Raw genomic sequence first — 18,957 nt, forward strand, 5'->3', positions numbered from 1 at the left:
TATCGACAGAGCATCTTAACAGTGCTAAAGCACTCCTTATATTAGAATGTTTTGGTGCTGCTTAGGACAACATCCGCATTTCTGCTTGTGCATATATTACCTGGTAATGCTCAACCAATACACACATTAGTAGGCTTTGATTTTCTTTGTCATCTTCAAAATAACATAGGGGATTTTCCCAACAATCACCGCATTGGTGATTTTCCCAACAATCAGGAATTTGGTGCTGCTATTACTTGGTACACTTGATCTTTCAGCACAACTACAATGCAGCAAGTGTTACAGATAGACTGGAGCTTTTTGCTAAGGTTACAACAAGTAGCAGATTTCTAGAATTTGTAAGCACATGTATATGTTTCTTCTCTCTCTAACTTCTTATGGCTTCAAAGTTCTTCTCTTTTTATAGGCATTTTCAATATAACCGTTGAGGATGACATTGGAGAAGCAAGATAGCTGTTAGAGTACGTGGGTGCTGCTGTGCGAGGAATCAGTTGCCCATACAGCCTTTTTCTGAGCATTTGCAGACTTTCCTGAAATAGCTTATGTTGCTGTTCTATAGCTGTAGCTCTGACATACCGTTAGACGACATGTCTCCTATCTTCTGGATCTTCTGCTGTGCATGTCCAGTCGACAACGGCTATAATAGTAAGACAATGGTCATATTAAATGAACCTTTACCTAAACATCAACATTTACTTAATCTCTTCTAGCTTTATTGAGACTTCGTCATCTAGCTGATCTTTGTGATCGATGGTGCCGTTTATATGAACCTTCAATGATAGTCCTGTGATCTTTTCTTCAATGGATCACACCATGAGTATCACTTAGTCCTTTGAATATATCTGCACTTAGATAGTGTAGATATTATACTAAGGATAGTTTAGATATCATCAAAATTCATTTGGAGATGTTTATCAAGCAGACTTGTGCTCTTTTAAAAGTCACCCCCCCCCCCCCCGCCTCAATTAACTAAAACAAGGAAGAAAAGAGTGTAATTGATTTAACCATGGTTAAGGCATTAATTGTCTTTGGATTAGAATAATAAGTGTAGAGGATGAGTGTTCCAATTAAATTGATTCATGCGGCCCTCCCCCCATTGCTAATAGCTAGGGTACAAATGGCTTGATGTCATAAGTCAAGTGTGAGTAATAATCATTCTAAGCATTAGTGAACTAAGGCCAAATTTCATGAGGCAATGCATGGCCTCATCACTACCAAGCTCCATATATTTAAAAGGAAAACATGTGAGGGATTAAATACTTAAGGAACTTAGGAAAAATACGCACAAATGGGAAAATTGCTAATTGGTTCGATTATAAGATTTTCATAATAAATATTTTGTTAGGTTACCAAAGTATCTACTAAATTAATATGTAACAAGGAAACCGGTGTCTGCTCTCAATACCGGTAAGTCCGAAATATTATTATTGAATACAAAAATTTTGGATGTCACATTGATACAAAAATTAATAAGTTGAAAATATTATAATTAATAATTTGAAAATATTATTATTTTCAACTTTTTTTTGGTCGAAACATAGTTTTAACATGAAGTAATGAATTTTAATCTATGTTCAATCCAAAGTTAGGATGTGATAGAATAAGAACAAAATTGTTTAGTGATTTAGGAGTACTTGAATGAGGTTAAGTTGATTGCATGTTAGACAACTTTAGGACTCGAATCATCATTCGGTTGAACAATCTTTGATGTTAACTGATATTGATTTTTAAGGTTGGCATGTTAATTGAGCTTAATTTTGCATGATTAGGATAGATATCCATGAGAATTAGCTATAGTATAGTCAAGTATAAGAGTTGTATGATTAATTTCTTACTTTTCAAGTTTGGCCTATCCTACTATAGCATGTATTTTGATGTCAATTTGATGTTAACTAGTCCTAAGATTGGTTCATATTAGATGGGTGATGATTAGAAAGTGATTAATTGCATTTTGATGTTTCATTGAGATTTTCATGAGAAGATGAATGATATAGGTTTTGTTTGATGTGGAATGGTTGAATGCTCATAGAAGTAGTTTGAAGATGTTCATAATCTAGAAAATTAGCACGAACTTAGGTTGAATGTAGTTAAATGTGTTTGAAGATGCAAAAGAACTTCTGGAAAATCGGAGTCTAATCAAATGTTGCTGTGTTCTACGTTTTTTCTGGAAAGCTGTGTTTCGAATGTGGAACATTTGTCTTCACACGATTTGTAGCTAAGATCATAAGCTTTCCCGAGATATAAAGATAATCAAAATCGAAGTTCAATTGGTTTGTCCAAAGCTTGTTCAAAAGACAAAAAAATTATGTTTGATATGGAATTTTTGTTCCCTTGTCAATCTAAATTGTTTTGCAATTTTCAAATAGTTGGAGGCATTTTTTGAAAAAACTTAAGTTGTAGAGAAGGTCTCGAACTCCAAATCTGGAATATTTCATAAAATCTTAATAATATCTGAGTGGGCAGTTTGATTAATTTTGGACAAGGCCAGATTTGGCCTGCAAAACTGCTCTGAATTTAGTCTGGGGTGTTCACTAAAAGTTTGCTAGTATTCGGAGGGATTTTTTGCAAAAAGTAAAAACATAAAATTTGAAAAGCATATCCTAGGCCAGCTATCTGTGGATTGGCGCCAATTGACTTGTTTACTAAACGGGGTCGGATCCTGAGTGGGCGGGTAAAATTGGTTAAATTATACCGATTGAGCTATAATTTGGGAAAATGGTCTTAATAAGAGTTAACTAGACTTATTAAGCTTTCATTTACCTTTGATATTTTTTAAAATCGGAGTTCATTAGAGCCCTTAATTGGATTAAAACATAACTCAACAGAAACAGAGGAAAAATAGAGAAGTGACCCAAAAGGGTCACTAATTGTTTTTGTGGATTCTAAGGCTAGTTGGTCTAACAGCATGTTGAATTGACTTGATATGTGTTTGATTAGATGTATGTTAGGCACTATTGCGATTAACGTTGCATGATTTTTCAGCAGGTAAGTTATAAAAGGGGATTAGAGCTTAATTAGGTGCTAGTGACTTAGCCTATTGCTTTGTGAAATATAAGTGGGAGTTCATCATTATTTAGTATTAATCAATCAATCATTAGTTCTATGAGGTGGATGGGTGATTGAATCGTATGATCGACTCAAAGTTCCCGAATCAAATTCGAGTTCTTATTTATTGATTGGTTTATGCGAGCCTATTGATGCTTAGTTTGAATGGTTGTATAAATGGAATTGAAATCGGCAGCCGATTGCCGGTGGCGAGGTGGTAGCAACCGAGAAGTCTCAAGGAGGTGATCCGTGGTGCCAGTCCAACGAGTGCTAGGCCAAGTTTAGGTTAATTAGTTTAGTTTAGCCAATAGACTTAGGTTACAATAATAAAATTAGCTTAGACTTTAGTTGATGTAGTCTAGCCAATAACAAATCAAATTAGACTTAGCATCACCTTCTTAATAAATGATTAGCTAAGACTAGATAAGTGTCATCACTTTAAATAAAAATTAAGTTGAATTTAGACTCGTTCTAGTCTAGCTCAATTTCTTAGGAATGGGATTAGTCTCTAATCTCAAGCTTATGTGGGTTCATGTCCCAAGGCTTAGAACAGGTAATGTACGTTCTTTGCCCAACTTAGCATCAGGTCAAGCTTATGGGGTTCATGTCCCGAGACTCAGAACAAGGCGATGTAATATTTTTTACCCTACTAGCATTTGGATTTTATTTCCGCACTTTTACTTCGAGCCCCTACTACTTGAGCGCTTTCATTCCCACAATGGTTTGTTTCTTTTCTTTTCTAGAATGGTTAGGACAACCCTTAGGAACATAATAAATCCGAAAAAAAACATTTGCATGAACACATAAAGAGTCAAAGACCCTTAAATTCAAAATTGGTCAAGGTTGTGTGGTCACTTAGATGAACAATCCCACCAAGTTATAGGTAGCAAAAGGGTGCTAACTAAACGATTAGCGTAATCAAGTGCTTGGATTTAGTAAATCTCTTGATGTGTAGAAAACGAGACAACCTTCTCGTGTCTTGTTTGGTTTCTAGACAACCTCGAAAGGTTAGTGGTAACTCCTAGAATCATATAGACTTATCAAATCTCAAAATGAAATACAGCGTCGCGCAAGATATGGGATTGGGAGAGCCCACGTCTAATCGAGGGCTGTTGGCATGCCTTTAGGCAATACCCCTAAACTCCTTCCCGTTTCCCTAACGGAAACTTTGAGAGGGTCACGACACACGCCAACATAGAAGGAGAAAACGGAAAGAAGTTCACATGCGTTCGAGTTAACAACGGTGATAAATATGGAGGTCCATTCCAACATTATTACCTAAGAATATAGAGGTCCGTTCTCAACAAATAAATCTTTTTTTTATTGAAATTCAAATAAATCAATCAACAATATATATATTTACAAAAGATCTATCTCATTATGAGGCAACATGTAGCACTCTCTTTATGTCTTTGTTTGGTCTTCTTTTCGATGTGCTTAGTAGGGGAAAATAAATTTTATTAAAAAAGTACGACCGAAATAAGCACCCCCTCTCTAGACTGATTCTAGAAGATTTATTTGACATTATCGAAGCATAGAATTTTCTCAAGCCAGGCCAATACCTCCACATAGTGTGCATCTGTAGTGACAAGGGAAGCCTATCAAATCCACATATAAAGAGATATTCTAGAAGAAAGACAAGAAAATCGCTGGCAAAAGTTGCATAGAATTCAACTAGAGACAACAGCATCAATGTGATACTTTCTATAAGAGTTTCCATCAAATGAAATATCTTCAATAATTGTCGAGAACTACTTAAGCCAGAGAACTTGTTTCCAAAGAACCTCATCATCCATAACAATCTCTCTTTTCGGGGTCAACTTGTTAGGGACAGACAACAACAACAATGACAATCAAGATTTATGGAGTTGCGACGGCACCATGTGCGCGTGTTCTGCTTTGTCTGCATGAAAAAGGTCTTCAATTCGAGCTTGTCCCTCTTGACATAGCAGCTGCTGCACACAAGCAACGACCCTATCTTTCTTTAAGTGTAAGCTTCATGCAAGTTTCTTTGAATGTCGGAAACAGATTCCTAAACATAATACAAAAATTGCGGAAAAACGTGCCCATTCTACGCTTGAATCACCGACCGTTCGAAGTATATTACGTGAAATGAACATACCTTTTTTACCACAGATTAAATGCACTTATCACAGCCTCGAGAGAGAGAACAATCCTTGAATTGTTGAACAAAGCCCCTTCTTCTTTGTCCTTTAGTGAGAATGAGTTTTCTGATAATGAAAATGCAACCCACACACACATTCTTACGTGTGTTCTCACTTTTTGTTTCTAGACAATAACTGCCAAGTGCAGTTATTTTCTTTCATGGGCTGGGTTAGCCCATCATGGGCGGCCCATCTTCACAAAGAAAATCCATCATCTCCCACTCGCACATGGTGGGCTAAACATTAACTCTCTCGTCTTTGCAATATTCATACTAGCAAATAATCCGTGCGACCAGCATACTTCGAGAGCTCGTTGCGATGCATCTGTTAGGAATACATAGCAGCTCAAAATTGGGTACAACATTTTCCGAGTAGATATAGTATGTAGTCCCCTAGATCAATTAGTCACATTTATATCCCCTTTGATCTCTTTTAGTATCTCGTATACTGTATTCACAACTATGATTTACTTAAAATCATAATTGGTCGACCTGTGAATACAAACATAGAATGTGACATCATAAATAAATTGATCTTCCTCTTTTCTTAAACCTCTCTATTTCAGTCCAGCACGCTTTTCTAGAAATGCCCCATTAGATCGAATCATTCATGACCATTGGCAACACCCTAAGATAGCGAACACTGAATAAAAACTTCGAGAATAAGTCAGAGTCGTGAGGGTACTAAATGAGGAACTCTGTATCCTCAAGAGTCTCACACGGCATAAAGTTGAGATCAAGAACTTTTGCCACTCTTATCGGTCGTCTCATGCATACGTAGTATGAAATATGTATTACAGTATTAACTCCTTTCCCATGGAGCGTATGTCTTTACATTCAATACCGTACAGATGATAGTTCAGACATACTCAATATCTAAACTTGAGTTCACGTATCTACTCTCCTAAAGAATCCATTAGAACTCACATCTGGCATCAAAGACAGATAAAGTAAAATATGTGGGCTATTTTACTTTCGGACATAGTAAATATTGTGTCCTCATCTTAATATTCAGTTAAGGCAACACTTGTAATTTAAGCTTGAGCTCTCAATTATCACCCAGATAATAAGCTTAAAAAAATTGTCTCATCTCTATTTATCGCCCAGTAAATAGAGGCGATTACCCGTGTAAGTGGGCTAATCTCATCTGTCAGACATACTTTCTCGATACAATGCACTAAGCATTGAGATGCATAAATATTAAATAAATTCATAGGCATTAATAATGAGAGAGCAACTTCATTAAATGTGAACACTCAGGGAAAAATACAATATTCAGTACATCACTTTCTATGCAGTCCCAGAGATTTTACATGACCATAGAAAACATCTCTTGGAATTGGCTTTGTCATAGGATCTGCTATCATTCTATGCGTAGATATGTACTGCAAGTTCACATCTTTTCGTGCAACCATATCCTTGACAAAGTTATACTTGGTATCTATATGTTTGGTCTTGCCATGATATTTCGGATCCTTGGTGTATGCTATCGCTGCTTGACTATCACTATTGACTAACAATGAGTTTTCAGCATTCTTAGCAACACCTAAATGATCCAAAAATCTCTTAAGCCAAACACCTTCTTGTATTGCTCCTGACAATGCCACGAACTCAGCTTCCATCGTGGACAATGCTATACATGTTTGTTTCTTACTGCTCCAAGATATGGCGCCATTATTCAGCAAGTAAACAAAACCAGAGGTAGATTTCCTTTCATCTAAATCTCCTCCCCAATCAGCATCTGAGTAGCCTTCAAGTCGCAGATCCTTTCCTTGATAACTCAGTGAATAATTAGCAGTACCCTTTAGATACCTCATGATTCTTTTTACGGCTTTCCAATGTGCTTGACCTGGATTGGATTGGTACTTACTTACCATCCCAACTGCAAAACATATGTCAGGTCTTGTACACATCATAGCGTACATTAAACTTCCAATAGCACTAGCATAAGGAACACGTTTCATTTGTTCCTTCTCTTGTGGAGTCTTAGGACACAACCTATGGCTCAATCCTTCACCTTTTGCAATAGGAGTATCCATGGGTTTACAGTCTTGCATACAAAATCGTTCAAGAACTTTATTTATATAAGTCTCTTGCGAAAGAGACAATAATCTCTTGGAACAATCTCTTGAAATCTTAACTCCAAGAATATATGCAGCCTCACCCATATCTTTCATCTCAAAATTGGACGATAACCAACTCTTAATAGTATTAACCAACTCCATATTGCTTCCGGCAATCAGTATATCATCAACATATAATGATAAAATCACAAATTGATCTTTGGATCTTTTGATATACACACAATGATCTTCATCAATCATTGTAAAATCAAACGCCACTATGGCATTATGAAAACGTATATACCATTGTCTCGAAGACTGCTTAAGGCCATATATCGATCTTAGAAGTCGACATACTTTTTGTTCTTGGCCTTTCACAATGAAGCCTACTGGCTGCTCCATGTAAATTTCTTCTTCTAATTCTCCATTTAGAAAAGCAGTCTTTACATCCATTTGATGTAATTCAAGATCCATGCTTGTCACTATTGCCAGAATAAGGCGAATTGAGGTAAATCTCACTACAGGAGAGAAAGTTTCTTCATAATCAATTCCTTCCTGTTGATTATACCCTTTTGCCACTAGGCGAGCCTTATATCTTTCTATTGAGCCATCGGATTTGCGTTTTATTTTGAGAACCCATTTATTCCCAATAGCTTTGCATCCTTCTGGAAGATCAACCAGTTCCCAAACATGGTTTGACTTCATTGACTCCATTTCTTCTTTCATTGCAATCATCCAATTTTCTTTGTTAGGGCAATTTAGAGCCTCATTTACATTCCTTGGCTCGTCTTCATTTTGTGGAGCGATCATGAAAGTTTTCCCTTCAATGTCAAAACGTCGTCGGGGAATACTTTTGCGACTTGTTCGCCATATGGGAGATTGTACACGTGGTATATCATTCTCCATTATGCTCCCACTTGGATTAGATAATGACGGAATCGTCTCATCAAAAGGTTGCAATTGAGATTGAGTCGAATTCAATTCCTCACTTCTCACATTGCTTCCACTTGGACGAACTTTATCGATTTCACTATCAGGGTCCAAGGTTTCAAATAGTGGGCAAAAGGACACTATAAGTGCCATAACTTATGTACGGCGCTCACTTTGGTGCCATAACTTTTTTTCGGATCACTTTGGTGCCAAGTCGGAGGAAAAACAATAACTTAAGTGTCATAACTTTTTTTTGGATCACTTTAGTGCTAAAATTTTTGAAAAACGATCACTTAAGTGCTAAAATTTTTGAAAAACGAACATTTAAGTGCTAAATTTTTTGAAAAACGATCACTTAAGTGCCAATCTCCGGCGAGACTCCGGCGAGCCACGTCAGCTTCAGAAATTAATAAAAAAAATGCCACGTCAAATTTCCGGCGAAAAATTGTGTACGGCACCGGAGTTGGCACTTAAGTGATCGTTTTTAAAAAATTTAACACTTAAGTGATCGTTTTTCAAAAATTTTAACACTAAAGTGATCCAAAAAAAAGTTATGGCACTAAAGTGAGCGCCGTACACAAGTTATGGCACTTGTAGTGTTCTTTTTTCTCAAATAGTGAGTAGTTCTCACCTATTTCGCCCTTCTTAGGAAACTCATTCTCTAAGAATGTGACATCTCATGATTCAAATTCAGTTATACTACTACTTTCTTGCTCACCTATAAATACATATTCTTTTGAGGTTTCCGAATACCTTATGAAGATACTCTTCTTACCTCTAGGACCTAATTTCCCATACTTATGAGAAGATTCATGTGTATAAGCGGCACAGCCCCAAGGTTTCAGAAAACTCAAATCGGGTTTTCTACTTGTCCATAACTCATACGGAGTGGAAATAACTGATTTAGAAGGGACACGGTTAAGTATGTAGGCAGCAGTTAATAAAGCATCACCCCAAAAGGTGATAGGTAAGTTAGCCTGCGCCATCATGGACCTAACCATTTCTAGTAGGGTTCTGTTTCTCCTTTCCGCAACACCATTTTGTTGAGGAGTATAGGGAATAGACAACTGTCTTTCTATTCCCTTTTCATCACACAAATTTCTGAACTCATCATATAGATATTCTCGACCTCGATCGGATCTCAATGCTTTTATTTTCTTGTCTAATTGATTTTCCACCAAGTTCATAAATATCTTGAAGCAACTAAAAGCCTCAGATTTATGAGAAATCAAATAGACATATCCGAATCGAGTATAATCATCAATAAATGTGATAAAATAAACAGCCCCATGTCTAGCCCTCATATTCATTGGACCACAAATGTCAGAATGGATTAACTGCAAAGGAAATTCAGCTCTTGTTCCTTTTCCAAATGGTTTCCTGGTTGTTTTCCCAGCTAGGCAGTGTTCATAAGTGGGAAAATCGACTTTTTCAATATTGCCCATTAAGCCTTCTTTGGCTAATCTATTCATTCGTTGTTGGCCTATATGGCCAAGCCTAGCATGCCATACGTTCACATCATTATCACACGAAGTAGAAGATGTGAAGTGGGAATAACAAACATTGACATTTACAGAATCAACATCCAGTATAATAAAACCATCTAGAAAATAACCACAATCATAATAACTCGTACCTAAATACAAGTCTACACCATTGTTATGGAAGTTCAAATTAAAACTAAGTCGAATCAACACTAAAACAGACACTAAGTTCCGACGAATTTCTAGAGCATATAATACATCATGTAGGAACAAAGTGCGTCCACCACGCATAATTAACTGGCAGGTGCCAATTCCTTTAACCTCAGCTCTGGAGTTGTTCCCTACATAAATCCATTTAGTTCCCGTTGGAACTCGTCGGAATTCTACGAAGGCTTCTCTATCCTTCGCTACATGGTCTGTTGCTCCCGAATCTACAGTCCACAAAGGATTTGATTCAGTTAGAAATATAGAACTTGATACATAAACAAAGTTCTCAATAATACAAGATGAGTTAACCTTCTTTGGCTCACGACAATCACGAGCAAAGTGGCCTTTCTTGCTACAGTTGTAGCACTTCACTCTTGACATCTTTTTCTCATGAGGACGCTTTCCTCTTTGGTGTTGTTCATCTCTTGGTTTCTTCCCCGAAGAACTCGCTCTCTTACCTCTCCACCTTCTGAACGAATCAGGACGCTTGCGCTTAGAGCTCGAAGGCCCTTGTGAGCTAGAACCTACATGGTAAATGTCAATTACCGGCTTATCCGCCAGGAGGCGGTCCTCCTCTAGCTCTAAGTGGCGCACTGCATCTTCAAAGGTTTTGATGTTCTCATTATGAGTTAGGTGCAACTTCATATGCTCCCAACTTTGAGGCAAAGAACGAATCACTGCTTGCACTTGCTGCTCATTAGTCAGAACATGGCCAGCATCCTTCAGCTCATTAATCATGTTTGACATTTTCCTTAAATGTTGTTTCATGGACTGACCATGTGGCTTCTTATATGAGTCAAATCTTATAGTGAGCTGTCTAAGCTTGGTTACAGATGTATGACCAAACCTTGCTGCCAATGCTCCCCACATCTCCTTAGCATTTTCAAAACGCCTAAACTCTCGCATGACATCATTTTCCATGCTACTCAGCAACGTGATGCGAGCAAGGGAGTTCTTCCTTTTCCATACAGCAAATGCATCCTTATCTCTCTTATGTTGTGCAGTGTTTCCGTCTTCAGGCTCTACCATAACCAGGTTAAGAGCTTCAAGAGCCTCTTGCTCTTCCAGCACATATTGGATTTTCATATGCCAAATTTCATAATTATCACCGTTAAGCTTCTCTCCTTTGTTCAGTTCAGCAACTATATTCTTTGATGCTGAAGCCATGGTATCTGAACATTTCAGACATATACGCACGAATTATTAATGCCACTCATTTATGCATCAATTTTACACAAACTGATTATATTAATGAATAATTTCACATAGGCTTTAGATTCGAAAGTTCACTATGTTCCCAATCATCATAAAAAAACTAATGTGAAATTACCGTTAATGTAATCATTAAGGTAAAATTACGTTCTTTAAAGTTACTAAAACTTTTAGAACTCCCACTCAACTCCTTATGATACTAATAAGATAAATATTAAAACAGAATAGTACTATAAACTATTCACAACATGAATATCTATCAACATTCATTTACCTAACACTATGTACATAAGGAATGAATCCATCTAAGGAAATAAACATAAACACCAACATAAAAAGAACTATCCACCCAAGATATTTAACACCAACCTATAGTGAACATATCCATAAGAGCTTACGAAAAATAGATAAACACAATCAGGTGGTGATCTTCTTTCTATAAACCGGAAATGACTCATGAAAATCCTCAGGAAATTCTATTTTCTTTGGCATCCAAATGGAGGCACCCGGAAAACCCCTAGATTCGAGCAACGTATTGCGCCGAGACTGATTCAATGCAAGGGTTGACGTCCTCTTTGACCCGACCCGTATGTACTCTATCATGAATTGCTCCACATTCATCTTATAGCTCAGACCTTCTAAGGCGTCCCAAACCCTATCAATCATTCTTCCCAACTCATCAGGAATGGTGCATTTGAGGGCTCCGACCATCACATACCCTGGCATTACGAAACCGTTCCAAATGATATCTTGTATCATTTGATTGACCTTGATGATGTGTGTCATCATGTCATCATCAGCATCCCACCGATAAAGAGCCAGCTTGATTCTTAGTTTCTCAAGCTTCTTCTTTTGAGCCGCCGTTCTAGGGATAATAGGGGCTCGATATCTTCGTACCATTATTCCTGCAACAATGCAGAAAAAATGAAAGGATTACTCATAATCCAAGGTACAACATTTCAAGAAACACATTCTACCCCTTCTGTCCCTTTTTTTTTTTTTTTTTTTTTTTCGCCGGTCAACGGTGGTCAACGATGGTCAACGGTCAATGGATGACCGGGTCAGGTCAACGGGTCAGCAGGATAGGGTCACGGGTCATAAACCGGGTCGGATCGGGTCAGGCCTACTGGGCCGGGGCTTTTCGGCCCAGACGAAATAACGGGCGTGGCTGACGTCAGCGTGACGTCAGCCACGCCCACACGCGCACGCATGGCGCGTGCATCGCACGTGTGCGCGGCAACCGCTGCGCACGTGCCGGTGAAGCCGCCGCTTGCGGCGGCGGCGAGTAGAGGCGCGTCCGGCTTCCCCCGGCGGCGTGGCACCCGTCATTTTGCTCGTATCGACGAGCACTACGACCCTATGCCTTCAAAAATAAAATTTATCGCACCGAATTTCGAGAAACGATCCCGAACAGTCCGGTCGGGTGTCGATTTTCGTACCCGAGCGTTCGTCGGCGCCGTTTCACGAATTCCGGCCATCAATCCGTGTAATAAGCATATTAAACGATCAGGAAACAAGAACACATGCTCTGATACCAATGTCGGAAACAGATTCCTAAACATAATACAAAAATTGCGGAAAAACGTGCCCATTCTACGCTTGAATCACCGATTGTTCCAAGTATATTACGTGAAATAAACATACCTCTTTTACCACAGATTAAATGCACTTATCACAGCCTCGAGAGAGAGAACAATGCTTGAATTGTTGAACAAAGCCCCTTCTTCTTTGTCATTTAGTGAGAATGAGTTTTCTGATAATGAAAATGCAACCCACACACACATTCTTACGTGTGTTCTCACTTTTTGTTTCTAGACAATAACTGCTAAGTGCAGTTATTTTCTTTCATGGGCTGGGTTAGCCCATCATGGGCGACCCATCTTCACAAAGAAAATCCATCAGCATTCTAAAGGAAAAGAATTTCTAAAACGTTTATTGATCTAAATAATTGGATTTTATAATAATGGTCATGATCATGATCATGATAATAACAATAATAACAAATCAAATGGGGGATTATATGTACTGATGATACATGTTCTTCAATCCTATTGAGGATGTAGTTCAGACCAAGAAACATGTACATTTCTACTTATGCAGGACAGAATAGAGATATACTCATCATGCAACTTAGTTTTATTCTCTTGACAGCCATTTGGAAAGATCCCCGCATTAGAAGATGGGAATATTACTCTCTTTGGTGAGTTATAATCAGCTAACTGTTCAACATAAACACAAAGTCTAACTAGATTATGTAGGAAAAAGAGATCTAGAGTGCAATTAATTCTCACGCGTATCTTCATGTATTAGCAGAATCAAGAGCGATCAACCGCTACTTGGCACGTAAACACCAAGACATAGGTACTGACCTCATGAGGCACAACGACTTCACAGATTTGACTATCGTTGAGACTTGGATGGAAGTGGAAGCTCACCAGTTCGATTCTCCAGTTCGGGCCATCGTTGGCCAAATGATAGTCAACCCGATTCATGGAATAGCTCCCGATGAGAAAATAATTCAATCAGAGACCGAGAAGCTGCAGAATGTCCTCGATGTTTACGAAGAGAGGCTGTCGAAAAGCAAGTACCTCGCAGGCGATAACTACACAATGGCCGACCTGAACCACATTCCATATTTGGTGTACTTCATGAGAACTCCTAAAGCCAATGTGATCAGCTCCCGTCCACATGTGAATGCGTGGTGGGCAGACATCTCTTCAAGACCAGCTGCGGTGAAAGTCGCTGAAGAGATGAATCTGTTTATAAGAAAGGTTCAAGAGCATAAGGGTGTTCTTGTACCTTGATGTGTGTTTCTACTAGTACTGTTAATAAATTGATCTTAGCGAAGAGAGCAACAGGGACAATGATCTTTAATAATTACACAAATTATGAGATTGTTCGATTTGCACTGTCACGTCCCGATTTTTTGGGCCTGGGAAGCCGCGGGTAAGTGGTAATGGATTGGGCGAGTGATACGACCTGAGGGTCGGTAATGGGATGGACGGTATGGTCGGAATGTGTGTACTGAGGGTTGGTCATGATTCAATCGAAAGATTGTTCATGATTTGGCCTAGGGATCGACAGTGGAATGACTCTTCGATCGTGCGCGTCGATTAGAGTGACATGGCTATGGAAAGACCCTTCGACCATAAGGGCCGTTAGTGAGACGGTCCGGGGCAATCATGGATCAATGCCGTGTCGGCATGTGTTGGTCGTGGGTGATACCGCACGACCATGTTTCGGTCACAGGTGACCATGAGTTGATCTCGGGGTACCGGACTTCGTAAGGCTACATGACAACCGAGGGTCGACCATGAGTCGTTGATACTCGAACGTGGACCGGTAGAGAATCGACCACGGATCGTTGCGTTAAGTCGGGTAGGCCATGGATAGGCCATGTGCCAGGCCACGAGCCTAATGGCTAGGCCGCGGACCGGCCATTGTGCCAGCCGCGCCGGCTAGGCCGTGTGCCCGGACATGACCGGCCCTTGTGCTAGTCAGCTAGGCCACGGACCGGTTACGTGCTCGGCCGTGTGCCGGCCATTGTGCCTGACCTTTGTGCCAAGTGTTGTGCCCGTAAGATCCGACTCCGACCAAGTCCCGTGCCCAAGAAACTTGGCCATGAATCGTGCCTTGTGCCAATCCATGAGCCGCGGCATGTGTTAAGCCCATGACCCGACTCCTCGCTCGTGTGGCCCATTGTGATGCTTGGCATGTTGCCCATGTAGCCGGCGTAGTGCTCGGCCCCTTGCTCGTGCGGCACGGCATGGTGCCCGGCGCATCGCTCGTGCAGCTCGGCATCACGCTCGTGCAGCCTGGCATCGTGCCCAGCGCGGCGCTCGTGCGGCCCGGCGCGGCGCCCGTACGCCCGGCCATGTGCCTGGCCATGTGCCCGTGTGGCCTGGTAGCGTGCTAGGCCATGCGCCCGGTCAGACCAAGCCACACGCCGGGTTAGCCGGTTGGCTTGAGCTTATCCCATTCAACTTGAATCTTGTCTTGGTTATGTTTGGTGATATTTGAGGACGTTCTCGCGCCGAACCTCGAATTGAATGGGATTATTATACTTATTTTATCACGGAAAACCCTCAGAAAATAGAGGAAACAAGTATGACGCGGGGTTGCGATTTTGGCATCGATTAGTCAGTTTTGTCTACCCCGGTTGACCCGAGTTAATTGTAGGTAGAACCAGTATTTTCTGAGAAGTTAGCTAGGCTTTACGGTTTGGAAAATTGTAGAATGAACTAGAAGATAAGGTTGGACCAAGTCAAATCTTCTTCTCCAAGCCATATTAATTAGCTTGGACTTTGAGGCCTCCCATTATGATGATATGCAATAAATGAACGAAGACTTTGAGGCCTTCTTCATCATGACTTGCATTAATTAGTTGGACTTTGGAGGCACCACCATCATGACATGCATTAATGGCCTAGAGTGATGACCAAGAAAGGTCTTCTATAAATAGGGAGAAAGAGAGAGAGAGAGAGAGAGAGAGAGAGAGAGAGAGAGAGAGAGAGCCTCATGTGAAGCCCTCCCCTCTCTCTCACGCCATTCTCACGCCACTCTCTCCTCACACACTTGGCCACCCTTCTTTCTTGCTTCATTGCTTCTTGTTCATATCGAGAAAGAGAAAAAGAGAGAGAGAGCTCACCGACTAGCCCGTGTCCCTCCTTGTTGTTTGGTCAATAGGAAGCCACATCCAAGGCCCGTGTGTTTGTTTTCAAGCCGAGATTCGCCAAGACTCCCGTGTTCCGTTCTTGCTCTAGTTTTATTTCATAGAGTAAGTGAATTCCCTAATACCGGGAAAGGATGTTGAGATGCGTTGTGATGTGGTTTGCTTGGACCGTTTCTTGGTCGTTTGGTTGATCGTAGTTGGTTCATTTCCTTGGTTTGATCATGTTTCCTATTTGATGTTGTTTTGAGATAGAACCAAGCCTTGGTTGGTAAAGTGTACATGATGTAGCCATGCTTGATGTTCTCTTATGAACTTTGCTATTGATCTGCCATTGATGCGGGGGCGGTAAGGGCCGACTTATGTTAACGGCGATCGATATATCCTCGCTTGATATTAGAGTTTTCACTTGCTGAGTCTCCCCGACTCATCCCCCGTTATCTCCCTTTTTCAGGTCTGTAGGATGGCATCTCCCCCAGCCCGCGTTGGCAATCCCGTGGAGATGAGAGCCGAAGTGCTCACTGTGATAGATGTTAGAAAAGACCATGCCTACCGCCGAATCACGATGCTTGTGATGTTCGATGAGGGCCTAACGGACTTGGTGCCTCATCCGTACGTGGCGTGGTATCACTACGCGAACGGAGAATGGGTTGATCCCTATGTGGGTTCAACGGTACTTTGGCGGTGCGGGCGGGCCGGCTCCGGGACAAGGCCACGGGTGGGATGTGAGATGGCCAGGTGGAGGAGACCGAGGTGGAGATGAAGAAGCGAGGAGCGAGAAGTCATAGTGGGTATATGATAACCCAAGTTAAGTTTTGCTATCCTTAGTTGGCCTGTATTTAATATGTTCGCATGCGTTGTAAATATAAGGTTTGCTCATAATGCTTCTTGTCTTATTTTCGCTGTGTGTATTGATTATGATTGTCCCGAGATATGCTTCCGCTTGTGTGTAACGAAAAATAATAATGAACGGGACGTCACATGAATAATCCCGAGGTGGGGGTGTTACATGCACTATCCTCTTTTAATTAAGGCATAACGTTATTGGATTTGTCAAATGACAACTGCATGACCACATTCCTCTATTGCCCTTCATTGTAATTGGAAATGTGTACTGAAATTATGTCATTCTATTATCTGTGATGCATTTAAAAAAAGATTGATGTATAAGACCAATTGTTCCAAAATATTGAATCGTAATTTAGTACTCTGACAATTTCACAAATATTTGAGTGGTTTTATTTGAGATGGTGGTCATTACAACTTTGTTACTATTTGTACAGTCACCAGAATTGTGCTTGAAGGTTAATTTATTGAATTGTTTTAATACCATTAAAAATCCCAAACTAGTACTCTAACTAATTTTTTCCTCATAAAATATCTCAATTCGATACCCTTGATCCAAATCTATCCTCTTTTAACATTTTGTCTAATATCCCAATAAATGTGTACTTGTCAACACACGTGGCTGGATTTTCCACGTCGGATCCATCTTGCAGTTGTTTACCACACAGGTTGACACGTGCGCATTTTAATAGGATATTAGTGAAATGCTAACTATAGATAGATTTGGGTCGGTAATACCAGCTTGAGATTTTTTGTGAAACAAAACTTTAGTTTAGAGTAATTGTGTCATAATGCTAGTGTGAGATTTTTTATGATAATATTCCTATTGAATCTTAGGACAAAATGCATCGTGCATAACCATCAACAATTTCTTCAACCTATTTCAGCGCAGCTTGCTTCGATAGCCAATGTGATCACCTCTCGTCCACATAATTGCTCTTGGGTCACTAGTGAAGACGAGGCGGTGGCGCCACTCTTACCACCGTCAAATAACCCCGACACCTCTCTCATCTATTTTATTAAATTTTTAGCTTTTTTCTTTCTCTTTAAAAAAAAAAACACATCCTTTATTCCTCATTAGACATCATGTGATACAAAAAATATTTAACAAGGTCATATAGGTATTTTCCATTACAAAAATTGGACGGAACTAACGAAAGTTTTCATTGTAATTTTTAAAAATTTTAAAACTTGATTGCAATGTTTCAAAGTTTTAGAAATTGGTTATCTTTTTTGGATAATTTTTAGTATTTTTTTTATATACTTTTATCTTTTCTATAGCAAAGTTGATGGGACATGAAATAAAAAAACAATTAAGATGGATTTTATCATGCCTTAATCATAGTTGGCTTCTGAAGTGACTTAAAAAATGAATGGACTACCCAGAGTAAAGAATAGTTATCGCCATCAACATGATGACAACTTCGGCATTGTTTTCAATTATTAATCCCCCTAGGAAATTTCGTGAAGATTCTACAAGGTTGAGCTGGAATGTGGGTAACAGAATTGGTTTCATCATCAACCAAGAAAAGGGGGCAAAAATCGGTTTAGGGGAGAGAAGAGATTGGGTTGGTTTGCACAGAGAGGAAAAATCTTTGGCTCTATCTTGATCCATCTATCGCGACCTCCCGATCCGGTCTCATCATTTAGGAGGTTCGGCTAATGGATTACTAAGTTTAAAACTAACTCGGGCCTTCCGAAGTCCATATTAAGTTTTGACTTAAGTTCAAGTTCTTAACATGTAAATCAATTTCATATAGGAGTCATTACTAATTAATTTTTGGTGAGTCAATTAGATACCCAAGTAAAGTGTGGGAGAATTTATTTATTTCTACGAACTAGAGATTCAATGAGTTCGGGGACTTGGTTACATTAATTAATCAACTAATGTCCTTTTGGTACCTAACATTATTCAATCATCAACAAATTGTTCAAGTAGCCTAAGGTTCTATTCCTAACCAAGCTAAAAGGAAACAAAAATCAATATATCGAGAGTGCGCAATCAAGTAATAATCAAAATGGAAATGCGCAAACAACGGCCTAGCTTTTGTCTCTAAGAACATTCAACAGTCTATTGTAAAGCCCTAAGAGCTTGTCCTGTTTGAGCAAAATTTTGTTATCAAAGATTTTTCACATATTTTGAAAGAAAACTACTCAAAACCCAATTTCAAAGCTTTTTCTTAATTTTTAGAAAAAATAAAAATTTCGGAATCTTTTTTTATTATTTTTACTCTTTATTTTTTAAAAATATATTTTTAAATATTTTTAAAAAGAATTAATTTTTTAATCCGAAATAGGGGCCCGGGCTAGGGTCTCGGCCTTGGTTCGAAAATGGAC

The 18,957-nt window shown here is 39.5% G+C and overlaps 1 protein-coding gene across 1 annotated transcript; it reads left to right on the forward strand.

Annotated features, from left to right (window-relative positions):
- The first annotated feature begins 13,477 nt into the window (after nt 1-13,477).
- LOC115691403 (glutathione S-transferase F13-like) lies at nt 13,478-13,909 on the forward strand. Its single transcript, XM_030618025.2, has one exon. It carries the CDS (start codon nt 13,478-13,480, stop codon nt 13,907-13,909), a length of 432 nt encoding a protein of 143 aa, XP_030473885.1.
- The last annotated feature ends 5,048 nt before the right edge of the window (nt 13,910-18,957 follow it).

Source organism: Syzygium oleosum, unplaced genomic scaffold (assembly GCF_021117445.2).
Source record: "Syzygium oleosum isolate NSW1041296 unplaced genomic scaffold, Sole_v2.1 Sole_v2.43, whole genome shotgun sequence".
NCBI classification, from domain to species: domain Eukaryota; kingdom Viridiplantae; phylum Streptophyta; class Magnoliopsida; order Myrtales; family Myrtaceae; genus Syzygium; species Syzygium oleosum.